We start from the raw sequence: 20764 nt of genomic DNA on the forward strand, positions 1-20764 counted from the left end.
CCACATGCATTTCAAACTCCATTAAATAATTCTTGGCCACAGCAAAAAGTAGGAGCATAATGTTCCAACAGTTTTCAAAGACAAAAGTTAGACATTCACTTTTCTCACTCAGCTTTTTGCCTGCTACAGTGTGGCTTATTTAAAGATTGAATTTTAGTCTTTTTTTAAACAAAAATAAAGTAAATTTCAATATTATGTTGATCCCATATGTGCTCAAACTCTTGCTATTGCAAGTTTTAACCTATACTTTAATAAGCCAAATATTGATTTACACTTGTTATATCTTGATGAATCTCACATTATCCTACAAGATTGTGTTAAGCTTAATATTATTGTCTTAGGATGCCGTTTGCTAAATATACAATGTTGCCCAAAGAAGACAAAGAGAAAGACTCTCACAAGTAGGATGGATTCATTGTTATCTGGATGGATTTGGCTTTTGATATCCTGCCTCCCTTTTAAGTCTGTCTTCTACCCTTTCATCTGTAAGTCAAATAGCTCTGTGCCAATTTCAATACCACCACTCTGCACCAGACCAACCTTCCAGCAGATGTGGGGCCTGCCTAAGAATTTTCCTTTGCTCTACTTTTAATACAGCACCTTTTGGAATTCAAGACCTTCCCAAAAACACATCAAATATATTACTAATGGAAACTTCTCAAACAATGACTTGGTGATATTTGCTATTAACATTTAGTACCTAAAATCGTGGAATCATTTAGCTAGTATGTTTTAATTTGCTTAAATCTGAACAGTTGATGACTCAGAAGAGACTCCTATTTATGCTCATCTGCCTCCATCTCTACAGAATGCCTGAGAGGAAAAAAAGTAATTTCAAATAAGAATAGGATTTCTGAAAATAAGATACTCTATTACCTTTCATCTAACACATCTTCTGCGTATCTGGGATGTAACTGAAATGATGTGTTAGAGAAAATGTGAACTGCTGCTCATTTGATAGAGATGAGAGGTGGGACCCATAGAAATTTCCCCACCATCAGAACTACTTGCTCGGCTGGTGCCACAGTCAGCACATCAGATGAAGATTTGGAGATGACCTCCCACACAGCTGCTACATTGTTTCCCCACCACTTCTGAATGGAGGCTACTTGTTCTTTCTTCTCTGTGGACCAGTGCTCCACAGCCTTTGTTTAACCTTTTCAAAGAAGAGGCAGTCAGGATGTGGCACTGAGGAACCATTTCTCTTTGCAGGGACCTCCCTTATAGTATCATTCCCTGATAAATGCTTTACAGCTTTAAGACCATGGGAAATAATTTAAATTCAATAAGGTCATTGTGTCAGTAACTTCGATTCTCTCCCCCTCATGCATAGATGCATTAAGGAGAAAATCCTACTAGGTATGCACAATATAAAAGAATTTCCAAGTATCTCATCATTCAAAAATGTTTTTAGCCAACATTCATGTTACTATAAATAGAGTGATGAACCTTAGATCAATCTTTAAAAGTGCAAAACCAATAATATTGATCCTCAATGGTTAGCACATCAGCCATTTTACAGAAATGACCCCCTACAGTTTTCTACTGGTGTTGCTCTAGCACAAATGGATACAATTCCAAGTTTTACTCCAAGAAAAAAAATGTTTGCTGTCATCATTTTTTGTGATGCTCCCTTGAGTCTGAATCATACTTGGCCACCTTTTTTTTTTTTGAATACTCTACAGTTTTATCTGCAACACATGGAGTCCTGAATACAAGCACGTAGTCCATGTTCTACAGGTAATTTTCTCTTGTGCTGGCCTAAATAAGGCAGAGCCTTACCTTTGTACACTTGATTCATCAGTGGAAATCACCCCTTCCTTCATGGTCATGTATGTGGCTGCACAGCTGTTTTCTGTACTTGCACTGTATTCACTGTGGGAAGGAATATTTCCATCATCCTTACATTTGGACACAGTGAGAACCCCAGGGATACTTCGGTGGGTGAAATGCCAAAAATGCTTTTATATCAGAGATCACTGATATCTTTCTTATTGGTGCCTCATTATTTACTACATCTACAGGCTTGCTCACTTGGCTCTTCCTATAATCTGGTTCTAATTATTGACACTTAGCCTTTAAACAGTTGCAATCTTGAAATTCACATTTGGTCATCTGTTTTATTTTGGTTACATTGTGGAAAGCCCAATCTTCCTTATTTCTCTTGTCCCATGTATCTAGGGTATTTCTTACAATGTTCTGTTCTTCTTGATTCTATAATACTTTCCTACAGTTGATTCAAGGACCAAACCCAGCAAGACAGTCAGGAAGCTTCATTCAACTTTAACTCCAGTATATGACTTTAATAATTTAATCTTCTTATATTTGAAGTACTTCCTTTGAGAAAAAAAGTAAAAAAAAAAAAACCAGTCATATATACACAGAGAAATAATTGAGACAAGATGCTTTAAAGACATTGAAATATTATCTTTCCCAGAAATGTAATATTCTCCTACTACACACTCATGAATGCCCTTGCCTGAGTACACATTCTATTAAACTAGTCTTTGTCGTGTCATAACAAAAGTGATTCAGTATTTGTCTATCATGTTTTCACTTTTAATTAATAATACTTTTTCCTTGACCTCTTCTACCAGTACTAGAGTCTTTCATTGGCAACCTCGAATGGTGACAATGTCCCCAATCCTCAAACTCCTGGAAAGCTAAATGGTTTCATTCTAATTCCTGTAATCCTAGATGTAAGAAGATCCCAGCATCCATATGCCCCACACAGTCCATATGCCCACACAAATCAGATCATTATTTGTTTTGCCTTTCTATGGGCTCCTGGTTACATCTACCCTCTGTTGACTCCTCTATTAAAATTCCCGAAGTAGTAGTCAATACCTTGTGATATGGATATATCTCCTTCAGCCCAGGATTGTATTGCAAAGGATTCTTCCTGTGTTCAGAGTGGTGGACTGTGGAGATGTCCCAGTTGTCCTAGGCTCCATGGCTCTAAAATTCCCTGGGATTAGTTTACAAAAACTAATGGGAAGAAGCACACAGATGATCCCTAGTGGGCTCACATATAGCACTAACAAAGTGAGACAGAGACTGCCCTGGTGACCTGGAGCCAGCAGAGTCCCTTAGGAGTTTCTTACATTCGTGTATTAATTGCTGTCATCATTCCCAAATCTCAGTGGCTGGACCACCATGCTGCCCTTCCTCTCCCTGTGGAAGGCTGTTCTTCATCCCTCTTACTCAAGTTCCAGTGAATCCTTAGGTCATTCTTCTTTTTTTTTTTAAAAAAAGTACATAAACCAGCTCTGTGACATTTCATCATGCCCTCATTTGGTACAAATTACTCTACCTTTCAGTGCCTGTGTTCCAAGGAGATGTGGCTGCTCCTGCATCTAAATCAGGTGAAAACAGAACTGTTCCTTCAGATTCAGGAGGCCCTTGCTCTTTTGAGAGTCATGAGTGCTATTCTCTGTTATATTGAAACATTCAAAGAATATAACAAATTTCTATGACTCTACACATATTGGTGGGTAGCCAGTACATGGTAGTATTTAAGTCCCAAAATGATGACGGAATGATTGGAGACTCTAAACACACAAATTAGTCTTATGATTTATAGATAAAGAATGGTTCAAAATAATGTAAAAGGCTTAATTTTGTAGAACTCTTCAATTTTTTAGTATTTGTAAAGAGATTTGTGTAACACACACACACACACACACACACACACAGAGAGAGAGAGAGAGAGAGAGAGAGAGAGAGAGAGAGAGAGAGAGAGAGAATCAATAAAAACCGAGAGACAGATATTGGGTTTCAAGCTTCAAGCTGACGATAGGAAAAGCAAAGAAGCCAGCCACTAGCTCTTACCTCTACCTCAGGCTGTATGGGTTGATTCTGTCTCCACGAAGAGTTCTCCAAGCCTCAGACTCCTGTCTCTCCTCAATGTGGCTGGAGAGTACTCTCAGGATGAAGCCTGAGTCACTGGGATTCTATCTTTTATATTCCTCTCTAGGGCTGGGATTAAAGGTGTGAGCTCTGGTAATCCTTTAGACTGACGCACTCTAGAAGGTAAAGCCTTGGTAGAGAAAAGAGGCCACTAACCCCCCTTCCTGTCCAGTCTGCATTCTCACTACATATATAGTGGGACCAGCTGCCTCATGTTCCTACTGCTGTGTCTTCATTGCTATGATGGACTTTATACCTTCTTAAACCAAAAAGCTAAAGCACTTTCTCCCTTAAGTTACTTCCTGTCAGGTATTTGGTCACAGCCATGAAAAAAGTAACTAATTCAGAAATTAGTACTGAGAAAGGGGTTATTGCTATAGTAAACTTGACCATGTGGTTCTTAAACGTTTAGAACTATCCATGAAGAATGGGGATGTAAACTGAGGCTTCTCTGCACTGCTCTCTCTCAGAGGCTTACTATGAATTGCAAACTGTTTGGCTTATTACTCAGGCGTATTACTAACTAGCTCTTACAATTTAAATCAACCCATTCTTATTCATCTGTAGTTTGCCACGTGGCTTTGTGGCACTCCCTGCTCTCTACTACATCTTGTTGCTCTTGTGGCATGCTTGCATCTGCCCAGACTCTGCCCTTCTTCTCCAGTTTCTCTGATTTCCCAGCTGGCTCTATCCTGTCTTAGTATAAGCCAAATAAGTTATTTTATTAACTAATGGGAATAAAACATATTCGCCACATACAGAAGGGTTATCCCATAGTATGAGGAAGAGCAGGAACTGGTATGTGGGAGGGTTTAAAGGGAAGAAAGGGAAGGAAGAGATATTATAACAAAATACAATCTCAAAAGTAAGCAACAATAACAAAAACGTTATAAAATGCTATAAACAGAGACTAGTGGGCTGTCCTGGTAGGAATTTGGAAGATCAGAATGCCAAGAAAAAGACAAACAGTGGGGGCCTGGCTCTTGAAATTTCAGAGGGGGAATGGAAATCTATCAGGAATTGGGACAGAGGCCACATGTTTTATACTCTGACAAATTATCTGGAGAAATTTTGTCTGCCCCCTGAGAATTTGGGTGAGAAGGAATTCAAAAATAATTTTTCTGGTGGAGAAAATCCTACGACAAGTTAGCATCCAGGCTGTACCACAGCTACTATCTCCTCTTATCAGGTCCACTGTAGGGAGCTGCAAAATACCTCGCCCAAAAGATGGCACCGGTTTCCGCCCTCCACCAGCCCGACGGTGAGTGCTCTCTGTGGTAAACAACTCCTAATTTGGTAAAGGTCATGTATCCTCTTAATTCTGCTTGGAGACAACCAATCCTGGCGCACCACGTAGAGTTAGGTGATTGGTAGATGTAGACTATATCAGGCCCCGTCTTGCTCTACAAGGGGCCGCCGCCATTACACTGTAAAGCAAAGAGGTTCCCTATTAAACTGTGTTGAAGAAGATTCCTCGGTGTTTCGTGGTTCTTGCTGGTCAAGGGTGGACGCCGCAAGTGGTGGCCCGTACGGGGAATCAGAACTTCTCACAGTCGGGGTGGCGCCGGTAAGTTCCCAAGGTAAGTGGAACCATAAAGTCCGAGGTGAATGCGGAGATAGGTCTCCGGTAAAGGAGCACCAAAGCCCTCGGGAAAGAGGCAGTAAAGTCTCCGGAAAGGAGCAGCACTGTTCTCGACAAAAGAGAACCGAAAGTAAAACACCTCGCTCCTGCTTTAACTTGCAGAGTGAGAGTAAGTGAATGGACCCCGCTATTATAGTGGTGATTTGGCTGCTCTTTAACATTGCAGTGTGGGCTTTTGTTTTTTGGTGGTGTTATCCGACTTGCACACCTTCGGAGCGCACAAACTAAGACAAAAGCACAATGGGATCGTCACAATCGCATCCAATTTTTCTGGCTCTTCAAGAGCTGCTTCATTCTAAAAATTTAAGGTTAACTAAAGCCACGTTACAGAGGTTCCTGGATGAATGCGACACCATTGCACCCTGGTTCACTGCCTCGGGCAATCTCACGGTGGCTAGTTGGGATAAGTTAGGGAAAGACCTGGATTTTGCCTGGGAACAGGGAACGTTGAAGCCGAGTGTTCGCCCGGTTTGGCGTCTGGTGCGCAGCTGTCTAGAGGACCAAGAGGGAAATAAGAAAGCTATAGCAAATGGACAGGCTGCCCTTGAAATGCTCCAAGAAGAAAGGTCAGAACAGTCAGAAAGTGAGAGAGGAAAGGAAAAACAGAAAGGGGATAAGAAGCGAGTCTATCCTTCTCTAGGAGAGTTGAGGAAGGAGTTAAAAGAACCAGGAGTGGATTCAGGATCAGAGCAGGATACATGTGAGGATGAGGACATCATGGAGGAAGAGGAGGAAGAGATTATTGAGCTCATGGAAAAACATTCCTTAAAAGTATCAGAAAAACAGCGCCCTAAAAGCAAGGGCACCGCCCTAACGCTCCTCCCCCTACTGCTCAAAAGAGGAAGTAGGAGGTCCTGGTTGCTCCACCTTCTGTCCGGAAGTATGGTGTACAGTTCGCACTGAGTTTCGGATTACTCGACCACTGGCTTATCCAGTTTTTACAGATGGTAACCAACAGAGATATCATGAACCGATTGACTTTAAAATAGTCAAAGCCCTGACTCAGTTTAGTACATGTGCTAGTTCTGGCTCCGGCACTGGTACAAATGGGACCAAAGATGTAAATATCACTACATTTCTGATGCTGATGGAGGGGCTCCGACCCTCAAATTCACACTTTAGTCAAGAGAACTCCACTGCTCGACAAGTCTTGCCTTATTGTGCACCCAATCAAGGCTATCCTCCTCATTGGACACCCTGTCAGAGTCCGGACCACAAACTTAAACAGATAGCTCCAGGCTTTGAATTTACTCCCCCTCTTGGCAAGTACCAGTATAACCTAACTCAGGGAGGTTACCAAAGAACAGGCAGTAAAAATACCTGGCCATGGTTTCAATGGGTACTCTCCAACGAGCGTGGAGCATTTACTTCTCTTGAACCTTTTGCAGTTCTCCAGAGTCTCTTCATAAGACTTCTTAATATTTCTGGTACAAGGGATGAGAAGGGACCTTCTCTTAAGAATCTTTCAATACATAAAACTTTGAATAATCTCACTGTTCCAGCTAGTCCAGTATGCTTAAAAGCTCCTTTTTTCTTTCTGCTCTCTAATGCTACTAATGCTACCAAAGAAGTGATCTCGTGCAATTCGACTGACATCTCCTGCATTGCTAGTCAATGTTGGAATGGTTCTGCTAATACAGCAGTAGTGATGAGGATTCCTATGTATGTTCCTATTCTGGTCAAAGTGGATACAGGAACGTTTCCCATTATGGAAATCATCAGAACCAAACGGGATTTTGGCATAACTACAGCATTGGTTACTGCCATAACCCTTTCTGCAGCAGCGGCTACGACTGCTGCCGTCGCCATGGCTGCTCAGGTCCAATCAGCTGAGACAGTCAATGACATTGTGGAAAAAACAGCTACAACATTAACTACCTTAAGATCTATTGATGGCCACCTAAAAGCTGGCATTCTAACTGTGAACCAAAGAGTGGACCTGTTACAGGAACAGGTGGATGATTTAGTAACCTTAATTTCCATAGGATGCATTCATTCCTTTTCTTCTTTATGTATCACCTCCAGGATAGCCAACAATTTCACGGAGAACAGCAACCTGAGTTGGCAGCTGAGTGCCTACCTTCAGGGAAATTGGAGTCAGTTCGAGAACCTGACAGATACCTTAACACAACAGATTGTTGCCGTGAATGCTACACGCCTGAGCCTGCCCACTGTCAATACCCTCTTAACTACCCTTAAGCAAGCCTTTAGTTTAGTTAAGGAATGGGCTGGAGTAGGGGTTATGTTTTCCATGTGCTGTTAGCCATTTTTGTTTGCCTGTGGTGCCTATGCAGGATCAGGAAGTCACAAAAATCCCAAGCTGCCATGTTGGTACAGGCCTTTGCTGCTGTGGAAGCAGGACAGTCCCCTCAAGCATGGTTATCCATGCTGACAGACAAATAGATGTCTGTCTCGCCCTTGCTGAGTGAGTGATGCGTATCTGAATCAGTCATGCTCAATGACTGGCACCTATCCTCTTGCTGAGTGAATAAGCATACATGTGTTCCCTTCAACCTAAGACATGAGCCTGTGAGGGTGACACAGTGACTCTGACGGGTAAGATAGGGACACTGGGGTTGAACCTAAGACAGAGATGACTGAAATCTGACAACAGATAGATACTGCTACTCCTATAATATTAAAACAAAAAGGGGGAACTGTAGGGAGCTGCAAAATACACTTGCAGCATCCACCCTTGACCAGCAAGAACGACGCAACACCGAGGAATCTTCTTCAACACAATTTAATCGGGAACCTCTTTGCTTTACAGTGTAATGGCGGCGGCCCCGGGTAGAGCAAGACGGGGCCTGATATAGTCTACATCTACCAATCACCTAACTCTACCTGGTGCACCAGGATTGGTTGTCTCCAAGCAGAATTAAGAGGATACATGACCTTTACCAAATTAGGAGTTGTTTACCGTCGGGCTGGTGGAGGGTGGAAACCGGTGCCATCTTTTGGGCGCGGAATTTTGCAGCTCCCTACAGTCCACAGTGAGAGAACAGGTAGATCAGAAAGATGAGCAAAGAGGTGTAGAAAACAGCATGAGTGAACTTGCAAATGCAAACGCAGACAAGGAAGATGTAAAAACAGGCATTAAAGTTAAAGGAATGTATCCCATAAAGAGAAGCCTCATGCTCTACACTGGAAAAATACAAAGGCTCCATCCTATGAGAATCCAAGTTTACTTGGTATGAGAGAGCCTGAACTAAGACTGATGCAGGTGTTCTCTACTCAAAAACATGCCAAAGAAGGAGTTTTTCAAAGATTCAGCTATCAAAGAATACAGAGGCTGCTGTAACTGCTAACCAAGACATCCAGATGAACTTTGAGCTGGCATCCAAACTCAGCAGCATCAACCATATGATTCTTGTTTGGAGATATGGAAAGTGTTAGGCTAAGAGTACCATGGAAGCTTGCACCAAGGTTCCAGAAAGCCACTGAAGCTAGGGAATGCATGACAGCCCCTGAAAAGGGAATTGTGTGAAGCTGTGAAGGTGAAGTCTAAATAGAAATGGAGAACCCATAATGCCAGAGATGACAGGACGATAGGGTATCTGCTGAAGAAAGCTGCCAGCATAGATTGGAGCTACCCACCAGACCTGGAAGGCTATGGTTATCCAACCCCTCCAGAACTTGGATGACTCTGTCGTGAGCCCTAGATGCCACCCATGGAGCGCCAGGATTTGGGGTTTAACCTGCTGGGTTTTGGTCTGTCCTTGTTATGCTTCCATCCCCTTTTTATTTGAGTGTGTATTTTCTGCTTTTGTATATTATAAGTGAATAACTTCTTTTGAGGCAAGGGCTCACAACAGTTGATATTGCCCTGAGTCTGAGAAGAAACATTGGGCATTTGAACAGTGCTGAGATTGTTGAAGACTTTGTGAACTTTCTGAAGTTGTAGTGAATGTACTCTGCATTGTGAGATGGTTATTGTTGTGGTCTGAATCTGAAACAGCCTTTACAGCTCTGTGTTTGACCCCTCCATCCACAGCTGGTAGCTTTGTTTTGGACAGTTGAAATATTTTGGAGGCAGATCCTTGCGAGAGGAGGTGAGAAAATAGGGGCAGGCTTTGAGGTCTCATATCATTGGCTACTTCTTGTTTGTACTCCATGTCCTCACTGCAGCTGTCTCATGCTCCTACTGCCAGGACATCCTGGCCATGGTGAACTGTATCCCTTCTTAAACTAAAAACCCAAACAAACTCTTCCTCCAGTAAGTTTATTTTTGTTAGGTCTCAGCAACAAGAAAAATAACCAATGCCCAAAGCAAATATAGAAACAATAACATTGCCAGTGTCTTATGCAAACATGCCACCATGGCATCTGATGTCTTGCTTTTTGTTCAACCTCCACAGTTCAACACTGTAAAACATTCCCCAATGGATCCTTTTTTCCCCATTATTAATGCTAATGGCATCTACTATTTGAGTATTTTGTTCATAACCACTCTGTAATAAAAAGCTTTTATGATACAACAGGCTTCATTCAACCCAGACATAAACTAAGAAGTAAAGTACTTTGAAGAGCATTTCACAGGTTTCTAATGGGAGATTTCCTTGAATAATTCATTCTGTCACCGTCTCACATTTACCTTTCAGTGTAACGCTTTATCCCAACATTACCAAATTCACAAATGTTTGATCTAAAGTCTTCAGTTTTTATGGTTTGATTGTGAAATGTCCCCTAAGCTCATGTATGGAATGCTTGGCCACATAATCCTGACAATGCCTTGGGAGATCGGAAGCTTTAGGAGGTAGGACTCAGCTAGAGAAAGTGGATCACCAAAGGCGTCAGTTTGATTCCCAGGTCCTCTAACTCTCTGGATTCCTGATGAGGTGAACAGCCTCCTTCATCACATATGCCCATCAACGTGAAGTTCTGTGTCACTGGGCCAGAATCAGTGTATGGAAAGGTGATAGGGCCAAAATGCATGAAACTGAAACCCAAACTGACCCTTCTGTCCTCAGTGGTCCAGGTATTTTGTCCCAGCAGCATAATTTCTGATGAGTGAGATTCAGCATTAGCTCCCAACTCCAGTAAATGAGCAGCACCCAAGCCAAACATAATGTAAGTTTCACCATTTTCTTGCAATAGTAACCACTCTTTGTTGAGCAGTTACTTCTTTCTTTCTTTTTTTTTTTTTTAAAGAATGTCTTCTTTTAATTAGGAACTCAATCCATTTGGTGTATTTCAAAAGGTGCAATACTTTTTTTGTTATTTATCAATGAAAGAAGTTAGAAATTATCCCCCACCCCAAATCAGCAAAGGGCAAATAAATAACCTTGAAAGTCACAGTCACATACAGAGTGCATCCTAAAAGAGGGGCAAGACAGCTTCCATCACTTTTGTGAGTTTCATCAAAGACTGGATCCACTCAAGGGTGGAGAAAAAAGGCAACTTTCAAGAAGGAGTATGTTATTAAATGAGGCGTTTCTACACTCCTTCCTAAGAGCACCAGGTGGGGACACATTTGCTAAACTAGACCTGGGGAATAGAATGTGGAAATAATCTGTCCTCCCGTTAAAGGCTGTCCACTGGTTAACAAATTTTAAAAAACAAGACTAAGAAACAACCCCACACACACCCCAAAAGGAGAGAAGGGCTGGGGGTGGGGGAATCTAAGATGCTCCAGACTGCTCTCCAAAATGGAACCAGGGAGCAGCTGAGCAGTTACTTCTGTTCTTAGTTTAGGCCATCTGACACAAAGGTCATTTGTTAGATGTCTAACTAGAAACTGAATCACTTCCTTCTAGAAGTCACGGTAATGTTTTATTAATTTGTATACTTATTATTGCAAAGAGTAACAGGGATAAGATAAACGACTTCATCATGTGAGATTTATGCATCTAATTTAACTGCTTCCAGGGAGGAATTGATTTTCAGAAACTTATAAAAATTGCAATGGATAAAAGGTTGACTTCCCAACAAATAGTAGTTGATAGTAGGATTTGCATTTGCAAACAAAACCCTAAATTGGGACTTTGAACAAGATGGAAAAACTATGTCAAATTGTATCAGAACTAAAATATAATGGACAAGAGGCTTAAATGTACTGAAGCACAGACTTAGCTACTGATGAAATAAGACCTTAGATTAACCAATTATTTCCCATATAGGACAACAAAAGTATGTTCTACAATTAAAAATTAATAAAATTAATTTCCCACAAATTAAGACTTCTACTGGATTTAAAATGCTCTCAAGAGAATGAGAAGATAAACCACAGATGGAGTGAAGATATTTGAAAGTTAAGAGGATTATAAAACATTTATATCTAAAACATCTATCAAATTCTCAGAACTCAAAAATATTTTGTTCATAATTGGCAATTATTAATGATACAGAAATGTACTCTATAGTAGTAAATAGGCAAAGATAGCACGTTAGTAAAATGGAAAGTTACATAGTGATACAATGAAACAACATAGATGCATACTGAAAGTATTAGGCAACAGAAAGAATCCACACTACTATTCAACTCTGATCATGTGGTGTTGTTCAATAGGTAAATGTGGAGAGATTACAATCTGATCTGTGGTTGCCAGTAGTCTAAATCCAAAAGGATTGGCAGAATTCAAAACTGTATAAGGGTGTGTTCAGATTGACATACCTTTTCTGTATCTTAAATACAGTGGTGTTATATGCCTGCACTGTGTTTTTCAAAGCTAAGAGTTTTGTCAGGCTTCTTTAGAGAAGCTTTCAGGTCAGGATCTGAGCAGAAGCAGTGAAGTTAATCCATGTTACAAAGGAGATTTACTCGATTAACATACACAATTAAGTTTGGGTAGTGTAACAATGGCCATTGCACAAGTTGAGAACCATGATAACCACTGGTGGTTTGAATGAGATGGCCCGGATAATTTAGGGCATTTGAATGCTTGGTCCTCAGTTGGTGGCACTATTTGAGAGGCTTAAAATGCATAGCCTTCTTGGAGATAGTGTGTCACTGGATGAAGGCTTTAAGAATTTAAAGACTCCAGCCATTTCTCTCAATTCCCCACTTTATTAAATGATTGAAAATAGGTTCTTTCCTCATGCAACACATCCCAACCACAGTTTCCCTTCTCTCCACTCCTCAGAGTTACTCCACCTCCCCTCTCCTAAAGAGCCAACGCCCCCTCCATTTGCTCTTCAGAAAACAGCAGACCTCTAAGAGATAACAGCCAAACAGGGCAAATGAGATACAATAAGATAAGCCAAAGCCCTCATATCAAGGCTGGAAAAGGCAGCCCCATAGTAGGAAAAAAGTCCCAAGAGCAGACAAAAGAGTCAGAGACCTGGTCCCACTGTTAGGAGTTCCAGAAAGCCACCAAGCAAACAGCCATAGCATACATAGAAGACCTGATGCAGCCCATGCCAGCCCTGTGTTTGCCACGTCAGTCTCTGAGCCCTGTTTAGTCAATTCAGTGGACCATGTTCTTCTGGTGCCCTCCATCCCCTCTGTCTCCTACAATCGTTCCTCCTCCTCTTCCACTGGTTTCCCCAGTCTCCGTGGGGAAAGACCTGATGGAGTCCTTCAGTTCAGACTCTCTCTTCACACAATGTCTGGTTGTGGGTCTTTGCATCTGCTGCCGAGGAAGCCTTTTTGATGATGAATGGACAAGACACCGATCTATGAGTAGAGTAGAATATCATTAGGAATGATCTCATTGGTTTTTGTTTGTTTTTGTTTTGTTTGCCAATCATGTTTGGTTCTCCCCTACCCTCTGGGCTGTCTGATCTCAGGTACCTGGCCATCTAGTCAGTGTAGGGTGTGGAATCCCTCTTGTCATGTGGGTCTCCAGTTAAAGCAATTATTGGTTAGCGTCTCCCACACGTTCTGCACCTCCACTGCCCCGAGATCTTGAAGGCAGGACAGATAGTAGATGGAAGGTTTTGTGGGTGTATTTGTGTCCAGGTTTCTCACTCAGTCCTCTACAGAGTATCTTCTCACTCCAGAAACTAGAAGAACACAGGGGTGAAAGCTCCAGACCTCTCTAGGTTCTGGAGGTTGTTCTCAGTAACTCAAGTTAGCATTTTCTGTGCTATGCTTTCAGCCCAGGATCTGAGCCCTCATCTTCCTTCTCCTGTGCCTTTGCTCTGCTGTTGTGGACTAGAGTCTGGAACTCTTTGGAACCTTTCCACAAACAATTTTTTTCTTTCATAACTTGCTTTGATCATGGTGTTTTATAAGGAACCATTATACTACTCAGTCCACAAGGCTGGATGTCTCACAATCTGGTTCTAAAGGCCTGAGGGGTTCCTGGAGAGCCATTGGTCTTCAGGCTGATTGATGTACAAGTCACCGTTGGATACTGATAACCTTGAAGAATGGACGCAGCAGTGCAAGAGCATAACTGCAGCCATCAGCAGGCTGGGGGGAGGCACACACAAAGCCACAGCTTTACCATGGGGAATCCTTACATCTTGGCCACCACCAGGAGTTACTGATGCCCACTCTGGGACAAGTATCTCCCCCATCATTTAATGTGAGGCATATTTCTTAGTTGAAACTAGATCAAAACTCAAATTACATATATCATTTTCATAGTATCCCGAGGGAAGGAGGGGCTACTGCCATGCCATGTAGAAGATAGGAGACATGGATATTGCTGAATATCAGCTAAACCCCAGAGAGGTTATTTGACCTTCAAGGTCCATAGATATTTGTTTTCATTAAGCATCCCTGAGCAAGGCACCAAGATAACTGTAATAATGACAAGGAAAAATGAAATCCAGCACTGTATGTCTCTTGTGCGAAAGATCGTGACCACTGATTAAGTGCTACTGAGAAAAAACTAATAAAGTCAAATCCAATAAGCTTCTAGATCTGAATCAAGATACAGGGTCTGAAGAGGACAACACTATACTTTCAGTGTATGGGGGTGGGGGAGTCAAAATTGCACAGGAAACCCAGCCGGGAGAAACTCTGTAATTCTATTGCAAATTATAATTCCAATGCTAAAAGGAAGCAGAGACAAACACCACAGTTAAAGTATTTTCAGAAATAAAGTAGATAATTACTGTGTGTGTCCTGTTGAAATTTTCATTTGAACAATTATAATCTTTATATGTAATTATGCTTTTTGAAAGATAAACTCTGAGTGATATTTTATGGTTAGTAACTATTGAAGAAATTTTTATTTTCAAATACTTTTCAGTGTCCAACTTTTTTATTATTTAGAACACATCTTCTCACCAAACCAGCAATTCTTTCTCACCTTGTATTAGGAATGTCTTTCACAAGCGCCTAAGAATTAGGAACAGCTATCATCTCACCCCAAGAAATTTAATTTCCCAGTTCTCATGAGCACTCCAATTTAAATACATGTATCTAAAGATTCAAATCTGTCACCTGCCTCTAAAAGAGAGTGTACAATGTGTTTCCTCGGTCTTGGTCGTCTCACTCAGAATCATTGTTTCCAACTCTATCCATCTACCTGAAATTTCATAATTTCATTTGCCTTTCCAGATTAATTATTCACATGTTAATTATTTCTTCATCAGTTATGGATGAACACAACAAAGTCCGTGGAGGAGCAAGTGCCTCTTCTATGGGATATAGATAGAGTCATTTGGGTACATAGCCACCAGTAGTATAGCTAGATCACATGGTAGATGTCTTTCTTCCTTTTTGGAAAACCTTCACATCTCATACTGGGGTGACCCCCAACCAGAAAATTATTTTGTTGCTACTTCATAGCTGCAATTTTACTACTGCTATTAATTGTAATATAAATATTTGTGTTTTCCAATCATCGTAGTTGACCTCTGTGAAAGGATCTTTGGCCCCAAAGGATGAGAACCCTGTCTAGAATAAGATGAACTCTCAGAGTAATTTAATTTGCATGCCCTTCTGGCCAAAGACACTAAGCATTTAAAAAAAATTTCTCAGACCAACAGTAAGGCATCCAAAAGCTCAGCTAGATGAGGGAAGGGCTTATCAAGTCTCATCCCTAGATGAGAGTTACTGGAAATTGATGGCAATTGATGACTACTGGGGAAGGAGACTGAGTTTTCTTCAGATAAAGACTCCAAACAAACAGATCACAGAGTGTTTAATAAAGATGAGCTGCAAACACTGTGTCTGAAGAACCAATCACAGCATATGGAAGACACTGTGTCTTTATGTATCTTCCTCCCTAATAAGCCATATGTATTTCTATACCCTTGAGTAGTTTTCTTCTCTCACATATCTCCTACACTGGTGTATATAAAGCATGTTTATGGTGCCCAATTTTCTAATTTACTACACAATTGTCAGTCATGAGCAGAACATTCTATCAGAATAATGAGGGCCATATAAGGATGCCAGTATGGGAGATGAAGTGTTATACATGAAATATCTTCTACAGAACATGATTTGACCTTTCTCAATCCCATTACTACTACCATAGTTCAAACCACCCTAATACTTAAGCAGCATGGCCAAGTACCCCACTTGCTTGAAGCCCTTCCTCTAATCTTTTCTTGTATCATTTTGTTTGTCAGATTCATAGCTAAAAAATGCAAAATTTTCAATGAAGATGCTTACTAAATTACCAGTTTTTCAAAGCTGTGAGGATAAAGTTGTTCTGGTTAGTTTTATGTAAACTTGACACAAGCTGGAGTTATCTGAGAGGATGGAACCCCAATTGAGAAAATTCTTGCAGCTGGTGCACAGCTTTAATCTCAGCATTTGGGAGGCAGAGGCAGGTGGATCTCTGTGAGTTCAAGGCCAGGCTGGTCTACAGGGCAAGTACCAGGACAGGCTCTAAAGCTACAGAGAAACCCTGTCTCAAAAAACCAAAAAAAAAAAAAAAAAAAAAAAAAAGGAAGGGAAGGAGAAGGAAGGGAGGGAGTGAGAGAGAGAGAGAGAGAGAGAGAGAGAGAGAGAGAGAGAGAGAGACAGAGAGACAGAGAGAGACAGAGACAGAGAGAGACAGAGAGAGACAGAGAGAGACAGAGAGAGACAGAGACACACAGAGAGAGACAGACAGAGACAGAGACAGAGACAGAGACAGAGACAGAGATGAGAATTCTTCCATAAGACTGGGAATTTTCTTAATTGGAAATTAATGGAGGAGGGACCTGCCCATTGTGGGTAGGAACAGCACAGGCTGGCTGTCTTGAGTTCTATAAGAAAGCAGGCTGAGAAAGCCATGAAGAGCAAGCCAGTAAGCAGCTCTCCTTCATTGCTTCTGCACCAGCTCTTAACCTCCATATTCCTGTCCTGTTTGAATTCCTGTTCTCACTGCTTTTAATGATGAATTGTTTTATGAAAGTGTGAGTGAAATAAACCCTTTCCTTCCCATGTTGCTTTTAGTCATGGTATTTCATGACAATAGTAGCCTTACCTAAGACAAAAGTTAAAAGACAATTTGGCATGCAAGGCCTTGCCAGATCTTTCCATGTCTATCCAGCTACTTTACTGTTTCCATCTCCCTACTCTTCTGTGCATTTCAATTAAGCTTCCGGCATATTTAGGGTGTAGATGCTTGCACTGTATGTAAAACTTTGAATTGCTTGTTCCATCTTTAGGTTTCTTGTCACCTAAATAACTGGTACTCATGTTTCTAGTCTCAACCTGAGACTTTTCATGTGGATACTTCTGCCATCACCCTAAATGGTCTCAATCTCACATTAAATTGATTATGTGTATTACAGCTATTCATTCTCTGTCAGCCACAGTCTTCATGCATGTTCCTGTTGAGACTGTACCAGATTGAGAATGTTTCCAAGAACCACTGACACAGTGTAGACATTATGGGGATGTCAATATAAATTCAGCTGTCACTCACATCTTTGGGGAAGACTATCTGTCTCTCAAGATTTGAGATTATGTTATTGTAAAGTTATAATTCAAACATGAAATTTGCTTCAGATTAAATGGGTCTTCACCTATGTAAAGCCTCAGATGCTGTAATAATGTGTTAACAAATGCAACAACTGAAAATTATTGGTTGTAGGAAGAAAAAATACATAGAATCCTTCAAGGAAGTAAGGAGACCATTGTGGCCACTGCTTCCTTTTTGTGTACATCTCTATCCATTGTTCAATTACTGTTTTCTTCTATTTTGCATTCTTTGGGGATTTTTCTCATGATGAAGTCACTGAGGGCCAATTGTGAGTAGGGAAGATGAAAGAAAAGGCTAATACACAGACATGAAGGTAGCATTAACACAGCCAACTGAACCATCTTAATTGCCCCAATCCATCTTTAATGAATCATAAGTCCCTTTCTAAGAGTGTGTCCTTGATAGTTTATATTTATATTTTATCTCACCATTTGTGTGATTATTGTGTTTCGAAAGTTCAGAAGTAGAGAGTGTATTTTTTCTCAGATTGAACAAATTCAAATTCAACTAACATACACACACACACATACATGCACACACACACACACAGTCAAATTCCTTCAGATTGTTTGAATGCTTCCAGTTAGTGACAGTCACAAATGTTGACTTGAACAATAATAACTTTATATACTTGGTATCTCCCTATGGAAACTTTCATTTGCTCTTTCTGTCCATGGTTAGCTCTAAAAAAAATCGTTAACTCTTACAGTGAGACATGGCATCTGCATGTAACTAGTCCTGCATAAAGTAAATGTAATAATCTTTCACGGCTCCCTTCCATGTTGGCCCACTTACAAGCTGTGTTATTACAGCGACTTTGAATGTTCACATGAGTCTCTCCAAAGGTGAACATGAATTTTCTCCCAACTGGAATCCCAACAACTTGTTGTAGAATGTATCAGCACTTTCCAATTATCATGCCATGGAGGCAGAGACAGTATTAGGAGAAAGTTCTACAAAACATTGCATGACTCATCTGGACACCCTGCTGAGACTCAATATAAATACTCAGCCTGCCACCTGTCATCACTGGGCACATGTTATGCCCTCTACTACTCTACTACTGCCTGGTAGACAGGACATTGCAGATTCTGTCTGTTATCTATGAGTCGAATAAACACCGAGGAAAACCTCTTTTCCCCATTGATGCTCATGAGACATCAAGCTGCCAGTTTTGATGTGAACCCAGAGATTTTCCCTAAAAGTTTCTGCCATGCCCCTTTAACCTCTTTATTCCTTAGACTGTAAATCATGGGGTTCAGCATGGGTGTCAAAATAGCATAGAACAGAGACATCAACTTCTCCTGAAGGACAGACGGATTGGAGTGGGGCTGGATGTAGGTGAAAATCGCCATTCCATAGCATAGGATAACCATAGTAAGGTGGGAGGCACAGGTCTGAAAGGCTTTCCACCTTCCTTCTGTGGACTGTATCTTTAGGATGGTGGAGATGATCTGGATGTAGGACAAGAGAACCAGGAAGAAAGGTGTCATAAGCAAGACAATGCTAGAAACCATGATTGCAACCTTATTGGATGAGGTATCCACACATGCCAATCTGACCACAGCAAGAGTTTCACAGGCTATGTGATCAATATACTTATTTGTGCACATAGGCAGCTGAAAGGTGATGGCAGTATGCACAAGAGAATTGATAGAACCACTGACCCAGGACGTGATGATCAGCCTCAGGCAGAGCCCTGCATGCATAATGACTGAGTACCTCAGAGGGTCACACACTGCCACATAGCGGTCATAGGCCATCACTGCCAGAAGAAGGAACTCAATCCCACCCAAGCCCAGAGAGAAAAATAACTGTGCTGCACAGCTCAGAAACGGAATTGCTTTGTGTGCTGCAAGAAAATGAGCCAGCAGCTGGGGGACTATGCTTGTGGCGTAAGACACATCCACCAGCGACAGATTGGTGAGAAAGAAATACATGGGAGTGTGAAGTCGGCTGTCGAGTCTGATCAGAAGAATGATGAGGACGTTCCCAAGCACTGTCACTAGGTACATGAGCAAGAACAAGACGAAGAGGGAGACTTGAGTGTCCCAGTCTCTGGACAGGCCAAGGAGGATGAATTCATGCACCCATGTCTGGTTGTTGGGTTCCATTAAAAACTATGATCTGCAAAGAATCAGAAACAAAAACACATGCAATAACAAAGGACTAAGTTTCTAGGAATACATAATGCATGTGGACTGTCAGTCTTTTTAAAGTCTCACTTCATTCATGGGGCTTAGAGAGCATGCTTGATAATAATATGATTTTACCCAGAGATAGAGCAGTGAAGTTCTGTCTGCTCTACAACGTTACCACTTCCTTTTATTCTCCGGCAAGGATAAAATAGTATTATAGTTGACAATGGTCAGTACAAGGATAGAAGATTAAGGAGAAAGAGCCACAGTTTAAAACTACCTCAAATGCATTGACTGCAGTTCTCTTGATATTTTAGTAAGCTAAAAAAAAAAAAAAAAAAAAAAAGAGTGATTGTGATTGGGGAATGATCCAGAATATGAGAACCTAGTTTTATTAGGTTATTTTATTTCATTAAGCAGGTATTTGATTTCTGTTTGGTGAGAAGCTTTGATTTAGAAAATTCAATACTTCCCAAGCATTTTAAAGCACAGATGTAAATAGCTTGTGGGATGACATGTGGGTACTGTCACTGTTGGTATACTGCAGTACCTCAAGGGTGGGGAGTGTAACAAGACCTTTGCTTGGGGCACATAAATGGGCAAATGGAATTTCCTGTTTTTAAAAGTAGACACAAATAAATTGAAAACCTCCAGCAGAAATTTTAGTATGTTTGATAGGCTTCAGTTTCTTACATTCTCAATGCTCTGGAAGAAACATAATGTAGTCTCTGTCTTCATATTATCCCCTTCCTAATCTGATCCCATTACTAGTCTGTTATCTGAAATTGAGCTGAAAACAAAGCAAATGAGAATGTGGTAGTGTGATCACCCAAGGCCAAGGGTAAAAAAAAAAAAAAAAAAAAAAAAAAAAAAAAAAAAACACTATCGATGCACAAGACGGGATAATTCAGGAACCCTGGTAGAGCCCTGCCAGAAAGCTAATTCTCTGCCCATTATTTGTGTTCAGCAGGTGCTTTGTCAGTACAAGTAATATAGCCTGCTATTAAACATCCAGGGAAAACAGATGACCTTTTAATGACATGTTTAGAACTGACTCAAACACTGAACGTCTGTCTGTCCGCTAATGTCTCAGCTATTTGCGTGGGTGATAAGAAGGGAAATAGGAGATAAGGAGGCAGGAGGGATAGAAAGATTATGATCATTCTAGGCTTTCTGACCTGAAAATGGAAGAAATTCCCGTTTCAACTTTCTTATGTGGTAAATGGCAAAGCAAGGGCCCATAGAAATAGCCAACC

General features: G+C 41.0%; 1 protein-coding gene across 1 annotated transcript; it reads right to left on the bottom strand.

The window, feature by feature from the left end:
• Positions 1 to 18530: 18530 nt before the first annotated feature.
• Positions 18531 to 19484, bottom strand: LOC100754121 (olfactory receptor-like protein OLF3). Its single transcript, XM_027389722.1, has one exon. The coding sequence runs from the start codon at positions 19482 to 19484 to the stop codon at positions 18531 to 18533; it is 954 nt and encodes a 317-aa protein (XP_027245523.1).
• Between the last annotated feature and the right edge of the window lie 1280 nt (positions 19485 to 20764).

This window comes from Cricetulus griseus (assembly GCF_003668045.3).
Source record: "Cricetulus griseus strain 17A/GY chromosome 1 unlocalized genomic scaffold, alternate assembly CriGri-PICRH-1.0 chr1_0, whole genome shotgun sequence".
Taxonomy (NCBI): Eukaryota; Metazoa; Chordata; class Mammalia; order Rodentia; family Cricetidae; genus Cricetulus; species Cricetulus griseus.

Coding starts and splice junctions, on each gene's coding strand:
- LOC100754121 (XM_027389722.1), bottom strand. CDS start 19,484: ATGGAACCCAACAACCAGACATGGGTGCATGAATTCATCCTCCTTGGC.